This window comes from Mercenaria mercenaria, chromosome 6 (assembly GCF_021730395.1).
Source record: "Mercenaria mercenaria strain notata chromosome 6, MADL_Memer_1, whole genome shotgun sequence".
Taxonomy (NCBI): Eukaryota; Metazoa; Mollusca; class Bivalvia; order Venerida; family Veneridae; genus Mercenaria; species Mercenaria mercenaria.
Genome location: NC_069366.1, coordinates 77,203,456 through 77,224,645, shown reverse-complemented (window position 1 = coordinate 77,224,645; position 21,190 = coordinate 77,203,456). Strand labels below are relative to the sequence as shown.

General features: G+C 34.3%; 1 protein-coding gene across 3 annotated transcripts in view; it reads right to left on the bottom strand.

The window, feature by feature from the left end:
• LOC123548455 (uncharacterized) overlaps positions 1 to 21,190 on the bottom strand; it is a 63,205-nt gene continuing 42,015 nt past the window's right edge. The window contains exons 5-6 of one of the 3 annotated variants that reach the window (XR_006685882.2): positions 17,728 to 17,984; positions 1 to 830 (exon numbers count right to left, since the gene is read on the bottom strand). Coding sequence is in view for 1 of the 3 variants with exons in the window: in XM_053546379.1 (XP_053402354.1) it covers positions 817 to 830; positions 17,728 to 17,984 (271 nt within the window). In the remaining 2 variants the exon portion in view is untranslated. The remainder of the gene's footprint in view (positions 831 to 17,727; positions 17,985 to 21,190) is intronic. The other 2 variants (XR_006685881.2, XM_053546379.1) reach the window with 2 other exon arrangements.

The following is a 21,190-nucleotide window of genomic DNA, read 5'->3' as shown; positions in this document are numbered from 1 at the left end:
TATTTAAAGTTCAATTCATCATTAAAATAACATAGCATACCTTTCTGAAGAAAACGATTCCCAATACTGTACTTACAGTAAACTGAAACTTTCGTTACATTTATCAAATGATACGTTACATATATTATTAGCTCAAAAATGAACAAACTATATATTTTGACTACATGTTTAATTTAAGTACTTGTCCATTAATTAATCCACGATCAACTAGAGCTGTCACTGAAGAGGACAAATACCCCCGAATCTGGAATTATATACTAGAAATAATTCTTTTCATCTGAAAGTGAAAGATCTAGGCATTTGATATTTGATATGGTGCATCGCCTAGTGTTATTCTACTAAAATGTCACCAATTATTTGTAAACAAATTTACAATAAAAGTTGTTGTGTGTGTTTTCTTCGGAATGTGTTAAAATGTACAGTATTACATAAATACCTTTATACAAGTTGTTTCAAAATTAATGACGTCACTACCATGTGCGAGCAAATGCTAAACAAGTCTATATTAAAAAGCTGAGTGTACCAGTATGAAGAAACACTTTGTATCTAATGCTACTGCAATGATGAAACATTGCCAAAAAATAGAACAGGAAATTAATGATCTCGGGACTGAAATATAGTAACTGCAGAGGTAGAAACATGAAACATCACATATGCTGCAGAAATGCATAAACTCCATTTGCCATTGGGTTATCCGTGCTGGTCTTATTTTACTCCACATTATTATTCCATCTTTTGCAAATTATAACGTCCAACTCAGACCTTGCAAAATCATCTCCAATGCAGTGCGGCTTCCTGTGAAACTGGAGATCACACTTACCACAACGCATCTGAAATATATAAAATATCAAGAATAATTTTGTTTTCTAGAATAAGATTGATTTTTTTTCTTTTATCGCGTGAAAAACAAAAAAACATCGTTGAGAGTGCCAGAGCCACGAGTGACAGACACAAGTGACAATGTCACTTATGCTTTCCATGAGATGAAATAGAATTCAATCTTACTGTGAGAAACAAAATTATTCTATTTCTTACATGCTTTTAGGAATTTTGCTGAAAGTAGTTTCGGTAAAGCCTGGGTTATAATTTCACTGTTGTCTTTTCACTGCAATAACTGTAAAAGAATAAGGTTATAATACACTGAGATTTTCAAATAATAATAAGTTCAGCATGTAAGAAATTGACTACAGGTACAACAGAAATCCGATTTGAATAACATCCCTGTAATGTTCTTGTTGATTCTCAAATAATATTTTCTTATATAGTCATTGGACTAGAAAGACACAAATCACCTTGATAGTTACTAAATCTATTCTAATTCTCTAATTCAACAAAATACAATTATATTGGTATCAGAGGCAGTTACGGTAGGCGGGGCTTATCATAGCAGTGGGCAGCTTGCTGACCAATAGTCTCGATACATTACAATCCCGTTAAAATTTGTGACTAACCCTTTCTTGGAACGTAATATAATCATCAGAACAAAAATAAGAATGTAAAAGATTTCTATAAATAGGCTTTCCAGTTCTTCATCTTCTTCCGGTCCATGCCACAAGCCGGGCAACATTTTTTAACATTCACTGAAAAATGTAAATGATGTCTAGGGCACTTAGTATTGTCATGTTTTGGAGTAAAGAAGTAACTTAGTATCCGAAAACATCAATTTGAAACTAGTTTTTGGTAATCTATTTGATTGTAACAAAAGATATATATATAAGTAAACTAAATATAGGATAGAAGATAACTCGTATTTTTGTTGATATAACGTCATTTTCCCCTGAAGATACAAGATAAACCATTGTTTCATACCCATCCGATGATAAATAATATTAAGCAATCAGACAATTACGGGCTACTCCGGGTGACCCACTGCAGGCAAAGATCTAATGAAAGCATACAACCCCAAAATAACAACACTTTTATTTTTACTTGCTCTGTTTTTCATAAAATTCACTGTTATAAACCGACTGCAGAAATTGATCATGTACCCACACACGTATGTATTGTAATGTGTATGGGCTAGAGGCCAAAAACGCAATAAACAAGTTTTAGTTTTTAAAGCTTTTTTTCCTACATAAGTGTAATGTTAATGTGACCCGTTTTGGTAGAGGACCATTAGGTTAAGCGACATACCAAGTATGAAATGCCTAGGTCTTGAACTTTAAGATGAAATGTGTTTAAGACGAAATGTGTTATAAAGATTTTTCCTATAACAATATATGTAAAACTTGTGACCCCTGGGGCGGTGTCACTTTTTTATTACAATGTGCATAATTAAAAAGACATTGAATTTGTGTGACAAATACGTACGAATATGTCACACATTTGTGAAAAATTAGTTCTGTACCTATACCCCCCTTCAAAGCAGAAACGTATACTTCACAAGTATATACTAACCAGTACATTTGAGTAATGTAGCAATATATACTAAAACTATATTAACTCAATTTTACATTCGTCAAAAAAAATATAAATAATATAAAATATAAGAAATAAATAATACGAATCAGTCATTATAAAAGCTTTTCAAAAATAGGAAAAGTTTAAGAATAAAGGGAAGAAATTCAAATATCTAATCTATTTTAGACAAAATCAAACAGTTTGTTATAACAGCAAATTCCTATGCAGTGATCTCCCTTGCCGCTTTGATCATTGATTGAAGTGGCAAAGGAGATCTACGCCCGCTTCGATCAATGATCGCTAGGGAGATGACTGTGTAGGAGTTTGCTTAAAAAGACCAAGACAGGTAGGGAGAATCACATGCCCATACAAGTACAATGTAATTCAGATCATATGCTGTCTTATTACTGATGAGTGCAATATGTAATATTATTAAAGGCTAAATATAATACGTTCCGAACTATTTTTATCGGCACTTCGGTCACATCCGGAGTTTTCTGAAATGTATTAAAGGAATTTGTTTGTTTTGTTTTGGGTTTAACGCTGTTTTTCAACAGTATTTACCTTCACTTTTCAAATAAGCCATAATGGCATGATGGGTCAAAAGACATAAAAACATAATTCGTCACCTCGGTGCAAAAAGCGGATAACTGCATTGACTTAAAGAAGGACTTATTCACTTTTTGCACTAAGGTGACGAATTATTTTCTCATGCGAAATGACGCATTCTTTAACCTTATTTTACTAACATATGTATGAAAATAATGGACTCTAGAACAATTTTCAAATAACAGTTTATATCAATAACAAATATTTGTCGATTAGCTTGAAAAATGGGTAAAAGCCTTTATGCTTCTCAGACGGCAGATTAATCAAAAAATATGATCCTTAGTCACCCGTAGTCATAATCAGATCAGGATCCATGCTCTTCGCTTTCAAAGCCTATTGCAATTAGAGAAACCGTTAGCGAACAGCATGGATCCTGGCCCCGCTTTCACTAATGTTCTCAAAGTGAGAAAATTCTCAGCTCAAGATTTTCTCAGAACTGTCTGAGAATTGTCTCAGCTGAGAAATTTTTCTCAAGTTGGCTTTCACTAAACTTTTTCTCAAGTCTTGAGATTTTTCTCAGCTGAGCTGTATTTTTTAAGGCATAAGCGCCCAAACATCCAAGGAGTTGCGTGAACATTCCCACGAACACGAGTGTGTAGTTGGGGGCAGTGGATTTATTTATTTATTGAGACGTAATGAAGCGTTGAGAAATGTTCTCAGATATTTGAACATAAACAATTATCATGTAAAGTTTCGGGATATTTCCAAACGGAATCGTTTGTACAAAGGTATGGCAGTGTATTTTCAATATTATATTCAGCTTCAAATCTGTCACTTCTGAACCAATCAAACACACAGTCGAGGGTATCATGTCATATTGCATGTGTTTTCTGTACCAAATATCACAGGCACGGGTCCAGTGTATATTTTTTTGTTTAATATAAAAAAAATCCCTTGTTTCACACAAAAGAAGCTACTCAGCAAACTTGTAGAACAATTCAAACTCGGAGTTTATACACTTGCAGCCGCTACCTGCATGATTGCACCTTCGAAACATTTAAAGCCTTCCATAAATACTAAACTGACCCCATAAATTGCTTTGAAAAACACGGTACAAGTCTCTACGAGTGAAATATTTCAGTTATCCTCGGCGATTTCATTCCAGATAGCGGACGTGTTCCTGGTTTTTATCACTTCGTTTGGCAGCTGAAATCGCTGGACCCGTGCCTGTGTTTTGTAGAAGATATCAAGCTTCTTTTTTCAAAAGCATTTTGTCATTTCTGTCATGATTATAAATTGTGTGTTGTATTTCGCCAGGTACTCTGTGAGTTGAAAGTGCTGCAAACTATGTACATTTTAAAGACAAGAGGGCCATGATGGCCCTATATCGCTCACCTGTTATCATTGCACTTGAGGACAAAAAGGTCCTCAGAAAAAATATCTAAGTCCAAAGGACAGGAACAACAAAGGGAAGAAATTAAACCAAAAAGAAAAAAAAATTCTTACAAGGTATAGATATGTCAAAATACACCTAAAAATTGGAGGTACCATCCATGTTGTACCACAGAAAAGTGGTCTCGGTTTTTCCCTACGGCCAATTATAAAAAAGTTACTAAAAACAAACTATTTATAGTAAAGTAAAAGGGAAGTAATTAAAACAAGAGCTGTCTCCATAGGATGACACATGCCCCCGATGGCACTTTGAATGAATATATAGTTATGGCCGATGTTAGAGTTTAGGACCTTTGACCTACGGAACTGGGTCTTGCGCGCGACATGTCGTCTTAATGTGTCACACATTCATGCGCAGATATTTTAAAATCCATGCATGAATGACAAAGATATGGACTGGACACGCCTATCAATGCACTATCATGAAAAATGACCTTTAACGTCTAAGTGTGCCCTTGACCTTTGAGCTACGGACCTGGGTCTTGCGCGTCTTACTGTGGTACACATTCATGCCAAGTTATTTGAAAATCCATCCATCGATGACAAAGATATGGACCGGACACGCCCATCTAAGTCTAAGTGTGCCCTTGACCTTTGAGCTACGGACCTGGGTCTTGCGCGTCTTACTGTGGTACACATTCATGCCAAGTTATTTGAAAATCCATCCATCGATGACAAAGATATGGACCGGACACGCCCATCAATGCACTATCCTTTAACGTCTAAGTGTGACCTTGACCTTTGAGCTACGGACATGGGTCTTGCGCGCGACACGTCGTCTTACTGTGGTACACATTCATGCCAAGTTATTTGAAAATCCATCAATCGATGACAAAGATATGGACCGGACACACCCATCAGTGCACTATCCTTTAATGTCTAAGTGTGACCTTGACCTTTGAGCTACGGACCTGGGTCTTGCGCGCGACACCTTGTCTTACTGTGGTACACATTCATGCCAAGTTATTTGAAAATCCATCCATCGATGACAAAGATATGGACCGGACACGAAAATTGCGGACAGACTGACAGACCGACAGACAGACTGACAGACCTACAGACGGTTCAAAAACTATATGCCTCTCTTCAGGGGCATAAAAACTGAATGTAAGTTAACAAAAGAAGGATCTGCCAAATAAATCTTTTGACATAAATGAAATTTCAGATCAGTATCTTCATTAGTTACGGAGATATACCCATTTTAAGTTGAAATAAAGGGTTGTAATTTGACATAAAATCAGTCCATAGTTATCTACCCTCATTGGCTCAGTCCAACTAATGACAAAAATGAAATTTCAAATAAGTCCTATAAGTACTTACTGATATAAATCCATTTTGATTACAATCAGGGGAGGTAATCAGATATAAAATAACTCTGGAACCTACGAATGGATCTGATTTGTCATGGAATCCAAGATTTATTGTTGTTGAAGATATTTTGGAAGTTTGTATCAAATAAAACCATAAATGAAGTCTCTATATGGCTGCAAAAGCCAAAATAGCCAATTTTGGACCTTTAAGGGGCCATAACTCTGGAACCCATGAAGGAATCTGGCCAGTTCAAGAAAGGAACCAAGATCTTGTGGAGATACAAGTTGTGTGCAAGTTTGGTTAAAATAAAATCATAAATGAAGCTGCTATTGTGCAGACAAGGTCAAAATAATTAATTTTGGCCCTTTCAGGGGCCATAACTCTGGAATCCATTAAGGGATCTGGCCGGTTCAAGAAAGGAACCGAGATCTTATAGTGACACAAGTTTTGTGCAAGTTTGATTAAATTCGAATCATAAATGAAGCTGCTATTGTGCAGACAAGATCAAAATAGCTAATTCCAGCCCTTTCAGGGGCCATCACTCTGGAACCCATAACGGAATCTGGCCAGTTCAAGAAAGGAACAAAGATCATATGGTGATACAAGTTGTGTGCAAGTTTGGTTAAAAAATAAAATCATAAATGAAGCTGCTATTGTGCAGACAAGGTCAAAATAGCTAATTCTGGCCCTTTCAGGGGCCATAACTCTGGAACCCATAATGGAATCTGACCAGTTCAAGAAAGGAACCGGGATCTTATGGTGATACAAGTTGTGTGCCAGTTTAGTAAAAATCAAATTATAAATAAAGCTGCTATTGTGCAGACAAGGTCAAAATGGCAAAAATTTTGGCCCTTTCAGGGGCCATAACTCTGGAACCTGTAATGGGATCTGGCCAGTTCAAGAAAGGAACCGAGATCATATGGTGATACAAGTTGTGTGCAAGTTTGGTTAAAATAAAATCATAAATGAAACCACTATCGTGCAGACAAGAAATTGTTGACGCACAAGACAGACGCACTGACTACGGACGACGGAAGAAGGGTGATCACAAAAGCTCACCTTGTCACTATGTGACAGGTGAGCTAAAAATGCAAAATGAAAGTGAAAGTAGCTAGATCTAGAGCTGTCAAAACGAAAAAATGCAATGTTTCAAAAAATGTAAAAGTTTATTAGTTTTCATTAACCAGAGTGCCTAGATAAGTAAGTTAGACACACAGCAAAAACAAATTTAGAGAAAAAAAAATGTGTTAGAAAAAAAAGTTTGACATTTCTACAAGGTAGAAAGTGGACAGTTGGAGGTTGGCCTACATGTGTTTAAGGTACTTCCGCCATCTTGAATTTAGTGTGACCTTCATTTGAAGTGTGAAAATATAGTGAACAAAAGCTTTCAAATGCAGCTGTTCCAGAATACAAAAACAGCTCAGTTTTCAAGACCTGAACTAAATGTAGCTGTATAAAAAGTAAAACTAAAATTTGGAAATAAACAAAGAAGATATTTTACCTGTATTTTTCCAAATTTTTGGTTAGATTTATACATCCTTTCAAAATACTTTATCAAAAATTCATGAATGGCAAAAGTTAGTTCAAAGTTTCAATTAGTGCATAGGAGAATTGTCTTACTGAATAGAACTAAACTTATTACAAAATCTGTTTTCAAATCTGACCACCTCATGTATTAAAACTAAAATAAATCTGTACATATTGCTATTTTCAGCATACATAAAAGTAGTGCAATGTGCGGACAATGACTTTTATACGTATGGTGTACCAAACTGCCTAAAATTGTAAGACAAGTCTCAAACTTCATGTGAACAAGATTTGGCAACGATCCGAAATTCTTTTCAAGGATTGTCAAGTATAAGAAAGGTTTAATTTATTATAGTGGAATTTATGTACTTACGCGCTGCTTATCTCACGGAAAATTTGATGGAAATGGAATTTTCGGCACTTCCAACTACCGAAATTACTTAACCTAACTTTCTCGCTCATACGTGATTGTATATTTATAAATTATAAAAACAATCGAAATATTTGCTTTATCACGATATATGCATATATTTTTAGACAATCTTGAACCATTAGGCCACAGTATTTCCGCATACTGGTCCGGGACAAGTTCGATGTGTACAGTGATTCCTTATTAGATGTTTCATCCCTCGTAAACTAACCAATTTTGATCTATCGACTTTTTAAACAATATGAGAATAATGCAGCATGTTTTTGAAAACACAGTGAGAATAAATCGCAGAAAAAATGTACAGCCAAATATGTTAGGAGGTAATACAATTTATATACAATTGTAGATAACTACGAAACATTTTACAAAATGCAATCAGTTGAACTTCTCACGCGAAAACCTGATGATTAAAATCAGCAATATCTCAAAAGTAACTTTTCTGCATCTTGGTTCTTCGTTAAACAATGATATTTTTTCACATTTTCATAGATTTAAACTGATAATAAATGTGCATTGAAATTCCGGCATATAAATGGACATTGACTTTACATTACTGCTGTGTTGACAGCATAGGCACAAGACCACAGTTATTTGCCAATACGGAAGTATAAGGAAGTGGTTACGCGGAAAATAGTTCCTCTGTTTGATGGTGAATATTGGTGATTTTTGAGTGAAAGACCTGCAAAAATGGCATGATTTAAAAGAGGAGATATGAAATAGAAGGTACATGTACAATTTGACAGAATGAGAATGTCAGAATATGCATAACATGACTTTTTGATAGGGCCTGTTTTGCCTGTTTGCGGCCATCTAGAGAGTATTCTTCATACGCATGTGATTTGGTTCAAAATGGTGGAAAAAAGAGCCGGTCAACCCAATGTTTACTGTGGCTGGAATTTTTTCTCTTGAATAGTTCTGTTGAGTTCAGGTATTTTTATAGGGGTTGGAATGCATGCAAAATTGTTATAGTGTCCAGTGCCTATATAAAACATATAGTAAAAATAACTGTGGTCTTAGGCCTAGCAGAAACAGCGGTCCAGTACTAAGACTGTCTACGAAACCAAGGATAACGAGTTCTTTATCTGAAAATTACGAACATTGTGATCACTGTTCAGTATACACCTGAATATGATAGACTTGCTATTGCCGAATGCACACTTGTTTTCTGTCGTCGTTAATATAAAGTAGGCATAGACTAGTAAATATTCGTACACATGCATAATCTCATTAACACTTCTTTAATGTATGTTCTCTGAAATAACAAATAACTGGCTCAACTGAGACACCATACCTTAAAGTAAATTCAGTTTATTCACCACGAGGTTCAAAATGCACGGGAGTCTCGTGATAATACATGCCTTTAATTTCACATGGTTGAAGTGTAAACAAATAGTTAAATTTGCTTCGTTTTATTTCTCACGGAAAAGATCGGACGGTTTTTTATATGGAATAATTATAGAACATCTATGCATTTAAAGTTGAAAGTTGATTATTTTCTACAGGACGTAAAACTGAAACAATTAAGCACTTTTACTTTTTCAGCAATGTTCCTCAGGTGAACTTTGACATTGTTTACGAAGAGAAATCAGTTTGTGTCATCTTGAAATGCGTTGTTCGGCTGAAACGTATAGTTCCCGGAAAAGATCTAAAATGCTTTATTTTGGGGATTTTTGTTTTATTTATACAATCAACACAATGTGTAATATTTCCAGTTTTGAAAATGATTGAAATTCAACTTTATTTTAGAAAAAGTTTCGATCTTTCAGTAATATTTTGTCAGCGGATGCTTACAAATTTTAAGTGAAACGTCTTTCTTGTCCAAGGGAGGTGTGTAAAGCGAAAAACTATCATTACACATTGCGTTTATCTTTAAATGTGAAGGATCGGTAACAGATTAAGGAGATCGGACAGTGAAAACTATACTAAATGGATATCTCTAACCATGAATAAGGAGACATACATATTTCAGTAAGGAATCTCAGGTAAAAGAACAATCATATATTTTATTCCTTGAAATAAACATGGCGGCGAAATATTTTAGAAAAACTGTGCACGTGTTTTGCGCATTAGAATATTTAACGACATTTTCTTGAAAAAGTAACGCTCGTATGCACTATTTTGGCATTTCTTTGATTTGAAAATAAATGTTTTATAACAATTTAGGTTGCATACGATACCGAAATTTTGCACCAAAAATGTTCACTCATTTTCTTCCAAAGCACTGTGGAGATAGGGTTCAGCGTAGCTTTCATGCTCGCAAGTTTACCTACAGATATATCTTTTCAATTTTTATCATATATTTTTTGTGTCCTTGCGTTTTGAAAGCTGTTTTGAGGGTCCTGATTTTTCACATGGATTTCTAATTTCAATTTGCGGAAATACCTTAAGACAAAATACGAAGTATAACCAAACAAGGTGACCTTTATAGAAAGTATCTGCTACTTGTACAGTACATGTGCTATAAATATTACTGGTCTGTCAGGTATAATGTCCATTTATGGAATTTACATGAGGGGGTCTCAAAGGCTAATAAGTCTCACTTGAGATGCAAACTACAGGTGTCATATATAGGCCTTATTCCTGTTTTTAAATGTTACAGGTTTGTAATATATCATAACTTGAGACAGGACTATATAAAAACTATTTTTGACATAAGCATAGTAACAAAATATATTTTTGAAACAGAAGGGTGGAAATCTGTTTGACAGTATAATAGCATTTTATGATGGGAAATTTCCAATCAGTAGAATATTATTAAGTTATTTAACATTGTTCTGTACAATACGGAGATATATTTGGACGAGTACCCAGCTGAGAAAACCATATTTGACGAGCCGCTAGGCGAGTTCAATATGGTTTTCTCAGCTGGGTACGAGTCAAAATATATCTCGTATTGTACAGAACAATGTTAAATAACCTTTTTATTCTATATCTATTTATCTTACTATAATAATAGTTTAAATTAAAAATGTTTCACTGAATATTGTATTCCTGCCTTTTCTAGTTTTTCCCAGCTTGGTATGAGTGCAAATATATATTATACAGAACAATGTTAGACCTTAAATAATCTTTTTATTCTATATTTATTTCACTTCATACGTAATATACGTAATTCATTGAATGTTGTTTTTTCTGCGTATCATCATTAAAAAAAGTTTATGGTGCAACCTCCCTACAACAGCAATTTGGCGATTTGGGTTATAATACTTGGCTGAGATATTATATGCCAACAAACATTGTCAGCAAGTTTGGTGAAGATCGGATGAAAATTGTTCGGCTTAAAAGAGCGGACAAGGCTAAATTCCCCGTTTTTCGAGTAATTCAAGGACTATAATCAAAGAGTGCCTGGTACAATTTGGCTGGTTATCGAAATTGGCCGAGATGTAATGCCCACAAACATTGTCAGCAAGTTTGGTGAAGATCCGACCAAAACTGAATTATAGAGCAGACATGTTTTGGATGCTGACCGCCCGTCCGTTGCCATTCATAACCTTCTCTATTTTGTTTCTTAACCGTTAAATAAAAACTGCTAAGGTAGCTATTCAAGCAGTCAGGGCTGATACCAATTTCTAGGTTTCGTCCGAAACGGCTTCTTTAAGCGACTTTTCAAATATTCCAACATCTGATGATCCTTTTTACTGTATTTTTAAGTTTTTTATTATAAACGAACGTTTTAGTATCTAAATCAGATAGCATTGTTATCCCTTGAATCGTTTTTGTGTGTTGTAAACAAAAAAAACTCAAATTAAATCCAGATTTCAAGACGCATACTCAAACCCTGTACATAGAGCGCCTACTTCATCCGATTTACATTCGGAACATTTTCACGCGTTTCGGGCTTTATCGTATGTTTAACATGGGACTGTTGAACCGTCCAAATACAGACAATACAGGATTTTTTGTACGCGCGTGCGTCCAAATACAGAAAATACAGGATTTTTGTACGCACGTGCATCCAAATACCGTAATATATTGTACGGTCATGTGTTGCAAATGAACGTTCACGATTGGATAGATAAAATAGGTACAGAATAAATATTTGTATATTAAAGCTTTTCCTTCTTTTTCTGTACATTTATGTATATTGTAGATCTAAATAGAGGCAGAATATGAAATTCCTCAATAAAATGGCAAAATATGTTGTTTTTTTTGAAAATCATTATGAAAGAAAAAGCTATTCCAATCGTAAGGCATCCCTGAAATGTCACAGATTTTGATAATGCATATGTTTCAAAGTATGCTATTTAGTTCTATATGTTTATATATTTTATATGTGGTTTAAATAATACACACCAACACACAATTTTATTATGATTCTTGTAGATATCAAAATTATGTAGCTAATAATTATAAGCTTATGTATCCAATAACCATTGATCTTGTATACCTAAGGCTCAAACTTAGTGTTTAAGATTTTCTATATTATCAAAATCTTTGTGTAATTTAAAGATTGATATTCCTTCTTATAAATGGAATAAGTAATATTTAAACCTGGTTACAGAGCAATTTTCAGACAAACATTTTTATATGAGTTGTATCAGGTCACAGCCTGCTGATGAAGATCCTCAGCTTATACAGAGGTCATTGTGACAGGAAAGGCCGTACCGGCGACAGCAACCATCAGAACAAATCAACACCCTTTACAATATTTACAAATTTATTTACATAAGATGATTATTAACAATGAATAGATATGAAAAGAAAAAAAAACTGATTATAAGAAAGAAAAAAAAAAGAAAGTTCAGTATCTCTAGATACAAAAGTTCTTAAATTCCATTCTAATCTGACGTGACACAGTTCTTTAATTCAATTGTGAACTTTAAGTAGCACAAACAAAATATAGCTTCTAAATTCAAAATACAGTCCCTTTAAACCGTGAATACGTTGATTCCGTGTTGGCTCCCTATGGTGGTAGGTGATTGCATCCCTGAGCTGACTTCAGAGGATAACAAAAATCATCGTCTTTGCGGTTTACGGCACAACCATGGGACGAAAGCTCTGCGCTGGGAATATCACATCCAGGCGAGTGAAGACAAGTGAACCTCGGGCATTGTACTTCCGGGTTATGACATCACCAGGTAAAATCGTCTGGCGGAAGAAGCTAAAATATATAACATATGGTAAGCACCATAGCAAAACAAATAAGTCAGGGCATAAAACTGCTCCTTTGGGTATACCATACCTCCGTAGGCTCCCATAAATAATACGTGCTACTTATACAAAATATATGTGCTACTAAGTTCAAACGTCACATGATTAAAATACGTCACTTATTACTTCCATTATTACAAAGATTACTTACTTAAAAGACTAAAGTTAAAGTATGAAATAGATATGAAAAGTATATGATGAAACATTATAGATACGGACATGATAAACTGCAGCTATTATTTACAACTACAAATTAACAAAATTCAATATAAATCAAGCGTTATATCATAGTTGGCATCCATATAATATCAAATGCCATACACTACAACGGACATTAATTAGATGTGCTATAGACTGGCACACAATTACAAATTACAATAATATATTACATATATGGTACTAGACTTGCCATATAGAGTTATACATAACAATACAGTGCAGTGATGGCGTTCCATAACAACGAAATGTTTGACATAAGTTTTTTGAAACAGTGCTTTACAAATATCATGTTACAAATTTTACATCTTATATAAACGAAACATTTTAGATTCCTCTTTCCAAATAATTTACAAAAGTCTGAAAAATTTAATAAATTATCCTGACATACCGAAACTAGCCAAAATCATATGCCGAAAAGTAAATGTTACAGAATTCTGTAGAATGAACAAAAATTTACCAAATAAAAATCGTAATGCAAAAATCATACAAAAATCTAACAAATAAATTTCTTACCTCGATCGAGCATAAATTTCTAGCAAGAAAATAATTCAGACATAGATTCGTCTATAAAGTCGTAAGGTGGTGTGCGCAAGGCATATCTAGCCCAGTCTATTTAAAGGATAATGTCCCGCCAAATACTAAATTTCATGGGATTCACGGCTAAGCCGTGAGCTATGACTATTGTCATTTTCACGGGATTCACGATATAGCCGGGAAATCTAACTACTTTGGCGCGAATTGAAATTGACAATTTGAGGCCCATTATAGTGGTTTTGGGGATAAAAACATAAATTACTGAAGTTTATAAAATATCAACTTTCTTATTACTGAACAGAATTTAATGAAATTTACATGGAAATTTAAGTTATGAAATACAGAAAAACATTAGAGGTATTTCATGCGTGAAATCTGACATTTACCTCAATAACTCAAAAATTTACAAAAAGATGATGCAATACCTGCATTTACAATACAGATAAAATAAGGCCCGTATGTCAATTTGTGACAGTCATGGTTGAGCTGTGTGCTGATTCAGAAGATGCTAATGATAGTGGATAATCCATTCTGAGTTGTTCTAGGACCATTCACCAACATGTCAAAACACTGATAGAACTGAAGGCAGTACATGTACTGGTGTCTGGCCTGTGATTTCAAGTATAGTATGTATTGACTTAGAGTTAGTCTCAATGTTTCCTAAATTTGCAAACTTTACTGCGTAATTCAAACCATGCTAGATTTTATTTTTACTCAAAAGGAAATAAAGGAGAACAATAAATAAAATCATGCTTGCGAAATATACAGAAACCAAATTGATACCCTGAATGGAGGCACTTCATTTACAAATATTTGAAATGGATCAGTCTGATTTTGACCAAGTATTGGTTTGGTTTGAAACTTTCACTTATGATAATTTGCATGCCTAGCTCAGAATATAAAGCACTAGACTATGAATCAAGAAAAGTTGTGAGTTTGATCCCTTGGCTATGCATGCAATATCTTTAACAGTTTGAGAGAACATGTCTGAAGTCATTTGTCCACCATTTCTTACTCATTTACAATGGGAAGTTGTCTGTAAGCACAAGTCATTTCTAGTAAAGAATGCAGGAACACTTGATAGGTTAACTGAACTCCATTACATGACTGAAATACTATGGCAAAATCGAATCATATTGAAACAAAATACAAAAAAAGAAATTTCACTTGATAAATGCATATATAAAATTTGTGATAGTGTACTGTATATAACAAAGAAAAATCAATTCCTTTTCAGATTGATGTACCTCCTCCTGATGTACCTCCTTCAATACAATATGTCTGCCATGTAAAAGGAACAAGCTTAAAGATATACTGTGAAAGTGGGGGCCTATGTAAAAATATTTAATTTAAAGAATAATCATTCAATGCCATTGTCTGTGAAGATTTCCTAGCTGCTGTTTACCGACATCTGTACACTATAGTAAGGTCCATACAGATCTTATTCTTGGCATTTGCTTGGTCCCGTTCAAACAAATTTAAGTTAGAATTTAAGTCTTAAGACTTAGTAATAACCATTTTTTCCACATCAAACTTTTAATACATTATTTACTTCAAATCTGTATAGGATATTGAATTTTTGCCCCATTTTACCATCTAAATCTCTTTATAAATCAAGTTTTCTAGCTTCACAATGCAGCAATCTGAGTTTTGTGCTTGTATATGATTTAAGGAGGTAGGTTACCTTCATATTTGTATGTGCGCATGTCCAACCGGAAGCTAACGTGACGATTTACGATGACGTTTACGACAAACTAAATGTGTTTGTATATTCATTCTTCTGAAAACAAATCATGAACATGTCTTCAATCTGATGCTTTATGGTTTAATAATGCAGAAATAGTGAATAAATTGCCGCAGAAACGCTTCAAAACAATGTTGCCTTAAAATGACGTCATTGACGTCATGAAGTTACGTGTCAGTTACTGCACAAAATTAATAGCTTTTATCTTGAAAGTACGTAATTCTGTGCATTTTCTCTTAATTTTAACTATTTTTAAATAACCATTATTTGCTGAAATATTTTTATGAGTCTTTTGCTCTGAATAATAATCAATACTTTGCTTCTTTTATGTAGTTATATTGAAATGTTATGCGGAATGTAAGAAAATGGATGATGGTAACCAATGTTATTTGGAATATATTTGGGTGAAAGGTTACTTGTTACGGCCATTTTAAAATAAAAAATCTAGCAGTTTGATTTGTAATACCTATGTTTCATGTTCCGTTGATAATTCGTTACTTATTTACTAAAACTAAGATCTAAAATTGTTCAAATTTCAGTAGAAAATTGTGGCTTCTTGAATTGAATTGATATTACCATGGAAACGAAGCCCGTGACCTATGTATCTAAATGTAAAATTCAAAAGCGTTGACACTGGTCTGTTTAAGAAACACAGCTTCGGCTTTTTGTTTTCATTTCAACAATATCCATGAGAATAATACCAGCATGCTGAACGATTTTTCCATGAAAAATGCCAGACGAGGGGTACTGCTGTAAGTATTTTAAGCTGTGAAATTTGTTTGAATAAATGCAGATAACACTAAAATATAACTTACGTGTGAAATAATATGTTTTAAAGCTAAAATTAACTAGAAAGATAATCTTACTCAATATTTTTTTATAAGAAATTACGACAAAAAGCAAGATATAAGCTATTTTAAACATCTCTGTTGCCATGGTTACTTTAAACTTTAAGAAAAATAGGATACCATGTAAAGTGCTTGGTATTTTGCTAATAATATTACCCAAATATTCCATGTTGGTCATTAACAGAATGGCACTGAAGCCTTCGAAAACCCCTATTTTTATACATAGCTGTTTAAAAATGAGAGAAAATGCGTTACCATGGAAACACGAGCCCCGCGACATATACATTTTAAGGTAGTAGATGTGTAATAGAGTACCTCCTTTTTGAAGAGTATTCAATTCCTACCATAAACCCACATTTACTGCAATTCTCAGGGGGGCGTAGGTTCAAGCCCTACTGGGACCAAAATTTTTTTCCCCTTATTTTCGATTTTTTCTAGTAAGTTTTTACTTCTTTCAAGACTTATGATAGATTTATTGTACAAAAATGAAAAAAAAAAAACATTTGCTAAGCGATTTCTTGCTGTTCAAAGTGAATTTACTACTTAAACAGAAGGGGTAGAGTTACACATCTGTAAAAATATTGAGTTACATGTGGTAAAAGTTCTCTATTTTGCTTCCATTCTTTAGATTACATATTGTGGAAGAAATTTAGGTAGGATTTACATCTGTCCCAAGGTAATTTTTGAATGAAGTAAGCAAAATTCAAAACAGAAACAAGGATTCGACCTTATTTTTTCAACGTTGAAATAAGAATTCTGTATCATTAAATCCGTTTACTTGAGGAACACTATATAAAATGATATCCACATTTTTATTTTGTGTTTAATAATTGTTTAACTATAGTTTGATGATTCTTTTATTAAAATTAATGGTAAAATGAGTTCTCTGCAAACATTTTATATAGCGTCCATCACTTTGAAATTTTTCTCTACTTGAGCTAGAGGAGATACCACAAGTTATACAAAATTTAGAAAAAACGGCATGGTAAAAGTTGTTTAAAATTTGCAATGCAGTGCAAAACACGGTCATCTTTAAGAATATACCATGCAAATGCCATTTTGTAAACATTGCTATTACACCTCTACTACCTTAAGCTTATATTAGAAAGCTAACGTGCATACTAGTAAAATTATCAATTATGCAGACTTCTACGGATATCAATGAAACTAAAATACACTGAAAAGTGTTAAATATCTGTATTTTCCTTCTTCTTTCAATATGAAATACAAGAGACAAACGCAATTGAGATTGTAGCAGTTAACTTCATATTACACAAAATACAAACAAAAATGCTGCGGTTCAACTAATTTGAATTTACCCTTGTAACAAGGTAACCTACCTCCTTAATACTGATACCCAAATATACTGACACGCCTGTATTTTAATGTGCCCAAAATAAGATGTCATTAATGATTGTGTTTCCTTATACATGTAAATGGTTAAATATTGTGAACTCATGGACCATTTTCAGGTTGACCCATAATGACAATCAGAAATTTTTGTGTGAATACATATTCTTGTATACCTTTAAACAAACTAAGTTACCTGCTTTAGTACTTACTAGGACTAGGTTTGATGATGTGCATATTTTGAGGTTTCTCATGCAATGTTGTTATTGAGAATACTGGTTGCAGTTGTTGTTGAGGTACAGCAGTTGTAGGTTGTTCATCGAGGCAGTACTGGTGAAGGCAGACCCATTGGACGCTGACAGAGAGGTGGTGGGTTGTATGGCACTTAGAATGGTGATATTCTTTATTGCTCGTGGTGCCAGCTGTGTCACAGGTGACAAGAAGAAGCCATTGGTATGTACTGTATTCCCTGGTCCATTGAAGAAAAAGGAAAAATGTGTTCAATATGTAAAAGTATACTGAAAACAAGAGGGCCATGATGGCCCTGTATCGCTCACAGGAGTACCATTGCTCAAAATGATATGATCATGTTTTGACAAAGAGCACATAGGTATACACATTAAATATCATCAGGATAAACATTAAATTTTTCTTGCAACAGTCCCTTTTGACCTAGTCAGGGCCAATTTCCATACCAAGTTTGAGGGTCCTAGGCTCAAATGCTGCATTTTTGTAACATGACTATTCCTTACCCTGGAAGACTTAAATAACATTTAAAACCAATTTTTAGATGCTGCTGATATATATTCGTTTACATAGAATAAAGGGAGGTAACCTGTCATAAATTCAGTCAAAAGTTATCTACCCTGATTGTCCTAGTCCATCTGATGGCACAAATGACATTTCAAATCAGTATCTTCATTGGTTACTGAGATACACCCATTTTAATTTGAAACAAAGGGATGTAATTTAACATAAAATCAGTCCATAGCTATCTACCCTGATTGCCTCAGTCCAACTAAAGTCAATCATGAAATTTCAAATGAGTTCTATAAATACATGTATTTACCGAGATAAATCCATTTTTATTAAAATCAGGGGAGGTACTCATGCATTGGTATATGTATGTCAAAGATACAGAGTACAAGCCTATACAACAATATATTAGTAAAGTATTCATATTGATAAATATTCAATCAAGAGTTATCTAATATGACTATTTCTTACCATGGAAGACATAATTAACGTTTCAATCCAATCTCATTAGAAGCTGCTAAGGTGTGTTCATTTAGATAGAAAATAAAGGGAGGTAATTTGTCATAAATTCAGTCAATATGTATCTTCACTGATTATCCAAGTCCATCTGTTGACATAAATGAAATTTCAGATCAGTATCTTCATTAGTTACGGAGATATACCCATTTTAATTTGGAATAAAGGGAGGTAATTTGACATAAAATCAGTCCATAGTTATCTACCCTGATTGTTTCAGTCCAACTAATGACAACAATGAAATTTCAAATAAGTCCTATAAGTACTTACTGATATAAATCCATTTTGATTACAATCAGGAGAGATAATCAGATATAAAATAACTCTGGAACCTACGATTGGATCTGACAGATTTGTCATGGAATCCAAGATTTATCGTTGTTGAAGATATTTTGGAAGTTTGTATCAAATAAAACCATAAATGAAGTCTCTATATGGCTGCAAAAGCCAAAATTGCAAATTTTGGACCTTTTAGGGGCCATAACTCTGGAACCCATAATGGAATCTGGCCAGTTGAAGAAAGGAACCAAGATCTTATGGTGATACAAGTTGTGTGCAAGTTTGGTTAAAATCAAATCATAAATAAAGCTGCTATTGTGCAGACAAGGTCAAAATAGCTAATTCTGGCCCTTTCAGAGGCCATAACTCTGGAACCCGTAATGGAATCTGGCCAGTTCAAGAAAGGAACCAAGATCTTATAGTGATACAAGTTGTGTGCAAATTTGGTAAAAATCATATCATAAATAAAGCTGCTATTGTGCAGACAAGGTCAAAATAGCTAATTCTGGCCCTTTCAGAGGCCATCACTCTGGAACCCATGACGGGATCTGGCCAGTTCAAGAAAGGAACTGAGATCTTATGGTGATACAAGTTGTGTGCAAGTTTGGTAAAAATCAAATCATAAATGAAGCTGCTATTGTGCAGACAAGGTCAAAATAGCTAATTCTGGCCCTTCCAGGAACCATAACTCTGGAACCCCTAAGAATCTGGCCAGTTCAAGAAAGGAACCAAGATCTTATGGTGATTCAAGTTGTGTGTAAGTTTGGTAAAAATCAAATCATAAATAAAGCTGCTATTGTGCAGACAAGGTCAAAATAGCAAATTTTGGCCCTTTCAGGGGCCATAACTCTGGAACCCATGATTGGATCTGGCCAGTTCAAGAAAGGAACCAAGATCTTATGGTGATACAAGTTGTGTGCAAGTTTGGTTAAAATAAAACTAGAGCTATCACTAAAGGTGATGAATGTACCCCCCCCCATGCACTGACACAGTACATTGCAATTTGACACACACAAGATTGCATAATTATGTGGACTGTATGTATATAGACTGTATGTATACAGTATAGTAACAAAAAACAAAGTCCCATAACTATGCAGAATATTTATCTAAAAGAATGTAACATGAACCATGCACAACTAGGGTTGGTACTGATCACTTGTGTGAAGTTTCATTAAATTGTGTGTAAGGGTTTGGTAGACTAGGCACACACAAGATTGCATATGCAGACTGTATGTACATATTATGTTAACAAGAAACAAAGTCCCATAACTCTGCAATTTTTGTCGCTGAAAGAACCTAACATGCCCCATGCACAACTACTGTTGTTACTGATCACTTGTGTGAAGTTTCATTAAATTGTGTCAAGGGGATGAGGAGAGATAGTGCGCACAAGATTGTGTCTATGTATATAGTATAGTAACAAAAAAACAAAGTCCCATAACTCTGCAGTTTTTTTTTTCTGAAAGAACCTAACATGTCCCATGCACAACTACTGTTGTTACTGATCACTTGTGTGAAGTTTCATTAAATTGTGTCAAGGGGATGAGGAGAGATGGTGCGCACAAGATTGTGTCTATGTATATAGTATAGTAACAAAAAAAACAAAGTCCCATAACTCTGCAAAATTTTTTTCTGAAAGAACCTAACATGCCCCATGCACAACTACTGTTGTTACTGATCACTTTTGTGAAGTTTAATTAAATTGTGTCAAGGGGATGAGGAGAGATGGTGTGCACAAGATTGTGTCTATGTATATAGTATAGTAACAAAAAAAACAAAGTCCCATAACTCTGCAAATTTTTTTTCTAAAAGAACCTAACATGCCCCATGCACAACTACTGTTGGTACTGATCACTTGTGTGAAGTTTCATTAAATTGTGTCAAGGGGATAAGGAGAGATGGTGCGCACAAGATTGCGTCTACGGACAGACAGACGGACAACCTGAAACCATTATACCCCCCCTTACAACTTTGTTGTCGGGGGGTACAATCATAAATGAAACCTCTATCGTGCAGACAAGAAATTGTTGACGGACGCACAGACGACGGACAAAGGGTGATCACAAAAGCTCACCTTGTCACCATGTGACAGGTGAGCTAAAAATATATGAAGAGCTTATA